This window comes from Galeopterus variegatus, unplaced genomic scaffold, assembly GCF_000696425.1.
Source record: "Galeopterus variegatus unplaced genomic scaffold, G_variegatus-3.0.2 Scaffold267, whole genome shotgun sequence".
NCBI classification, from domain to species: domain Eukaryota; kingdom Metazoa; phylum Chordata; class Mammalia; order Dermoptera; family Cynocephalidae; genus Galeopterus; species Galeopterus variegatus.
This window is the reverse complement of record NW_007726378.1, coordinates 591,383-593,463: the sequence shown is the minus strand read 5'-3', so window position 1 is coordinate 593,463 and position 2,081 is coordinate 591,383. Positions and strand designations below refer to the sequence as shown.

At 50.2% G+C, this 2,081-nt stretch overlaps 1 protein-coding gene across 1 annotated transcript in view; it reads left to right on the top strand.

The window, feature by feature from the left end:
* LOC103585716 (kinesin-like protein KIF19) overlaps window positions 1–2,081 on the top strand; it is a 38,248-nt gene that overhangs the window by 11,659 nt on the left and 24,508 nt on the right. The window contains exon 8 of the mRNA XM_008566755.1: window positions 1,263–1,415. Within this exon, the coding sequence (XP_008564977.1) occupies window positions 1,263–1,415 (153 nt within the window). The remainder of the gene's footprint in view (window positions 1–1,262; window positions 1,416–2,081) is intronic.

Below are 2,081 nucleotides of genomic sequence, written 5' to 3'. Positions count from 1 at the left end.
AATTTTTTCTTATTTTTTAAATTTAATTTCTCAATATACATTGTAGTTGATTTTCATGCCCCTTTACCTGTCCCCCTGCCCCCCCCCCCGTCATATCTGTTCACTTGACTTAAATAGTTCAAGGTATTTTTGTGGTTATTCTGTCTTCTTCCCTGCCCAAAATAAGCAGTTTAAACCACTCTCAAACCATGCTCCTAGTCGACTCTAAAACCCGAGACCTTGAAAAGAAAATTATTTTTCAGATTCCAAATGTAATAGAAAGGGAGAGTTCAGAAAATTTGGAAAATATGGATGAGCAAAAGGAAGAAAATAAAAATCCCTGTAGTGACTGTCCTTTGAGGTCATTTTCCTAAAGGCAATTTGGGGTCTGGGGTGTGTTCTCCCAGGCTCCTGCATGCATCTTCATTTGGCAGCCAGATGAACGGATGTTCATTTGGCACACAGTGATCAAGCACCTGCAGTGGGCCAGGCTCCTGCTAGTGTCCTGGGCTGTGGGACACACGGCCAGCAGGACTGATGGGTTCTGCCCTCATGGAGCTTACGTTGTAGTGGGGGAGCAGGTGGAAAAACACTGAGTGTATAAAAGAGTGAGATACTTGTCACCAGAGTTAAGTGACTTGAAGGAAATAAACAGAAAGATGTGGGAAAGAGCAGTGACTGGTGCTGCATTCTCCCCTTTAGAGAGTGAGTTCAGGGCGTGCTCTCTGAGAAGGGGACCTGAAGGATGAGGAAGTTTCAGGGTTGGGGAGAAGCACTTCATAAAACTGCGGTTGCTCTGCATGGAATTCCCTCTAACCTGTTTTTACCTCAGTTAACTATGAGCCTCTTTTCAACAATTGTCAATAGTTCTATAGCATCCCTTTTCACAGCTGTGTAGTACTCCACTGCAGAATCCTATGTCATTGTGTCTCTGTTCCAGAGGTTCATGAGTGTGATCAGTGCATGCAGAGCCCAAGCTTTTTTTTTTTTTTGTCCTTTTTTCGTGACCGGTAAGGGGATTGCAACCCTTGGCTTGGTGTCGCCCGCACCGCGCTCAGCCAGTGAGCGCACGGGCCATCCCTATATAGGATCCGAACCCGTGGTGGGAGTGCCGCTGCGCTCCCAGCGCCGCACTCTCCTGAGTGCGCCATGGGGTTGGCCCAGAGCCCAAGCTTTTAGGACCAGTGTGGGATGGGTTATTCTATCCCCTGGGAATTGGGATGGAGGGATGGCAGGCAGCAAAGACTAAAATCTCCACGCTTGCCTGGCTTCTACCTGTGTAGACACAGAACCGAGGCAAAAGGATGAAGGAGGGTGCACACATCAACCGCTCCCTGCTGGCACTGGGCAACTGCATCAATGCACTCAGTGAGAAGGGCAGCAGCCGGTCGCAGTATGTGAACTTCCGAGATAGCAAGCTCACGCGCCTGCTGAAGGTAGGTAGCCTGGGACAGTAGGGGGCCCGCTGCAGCAGTTGACTCTACATCTTTCAGGAGATACTGGCCTTGAGAGAGGCTCAGACCTGAGTCTTAGGGCCCTTCCAGAAACCCTGAAGGCAGGAAAACTCCGTCTCTAGCCACTGCCTGACTCACCCTATCCATCCCTCTGATTATGGTCCAGCCCATGCTTGCATACCCCTGGTGACAGGGAGCTTACTACTTTCCTGAGGCTGTCTGTCCCATCATGGACGGCTCTGATGGTGAGAAAATCCCCCTTTATACTGAGCTGAATGCTGTAACTGCCATTCTACAGCAAGGTGCAGCACAAACAAATAGGCAAAGCGGTAAATAAATGTGCCTGCAAATTCTACCTCTTGGTCTAATCTGCTCTTATCAGAGGTGAAGTCAGATGGGGAGCCTAAAACAGGTCCCACTTCATCCCAAGAGTCACCTCTTTGAGGACTGACCCCCTGGTCCTCAGTATCAGTTATCCTTTTCAGGGTTTGGAGCAGGAACCTCAGGAGGGCCTGGTGATGGGTGGGGGAGGGCCAGTGCCACTGGGCAGGAGGGGCCCATGAGGCTCCATCACCCCAACTCCATGGCTTCCACCGAGCAGGATGCCCTGGGAGGGAACAGCCGGACAGTGATGATCGCCCACATTAG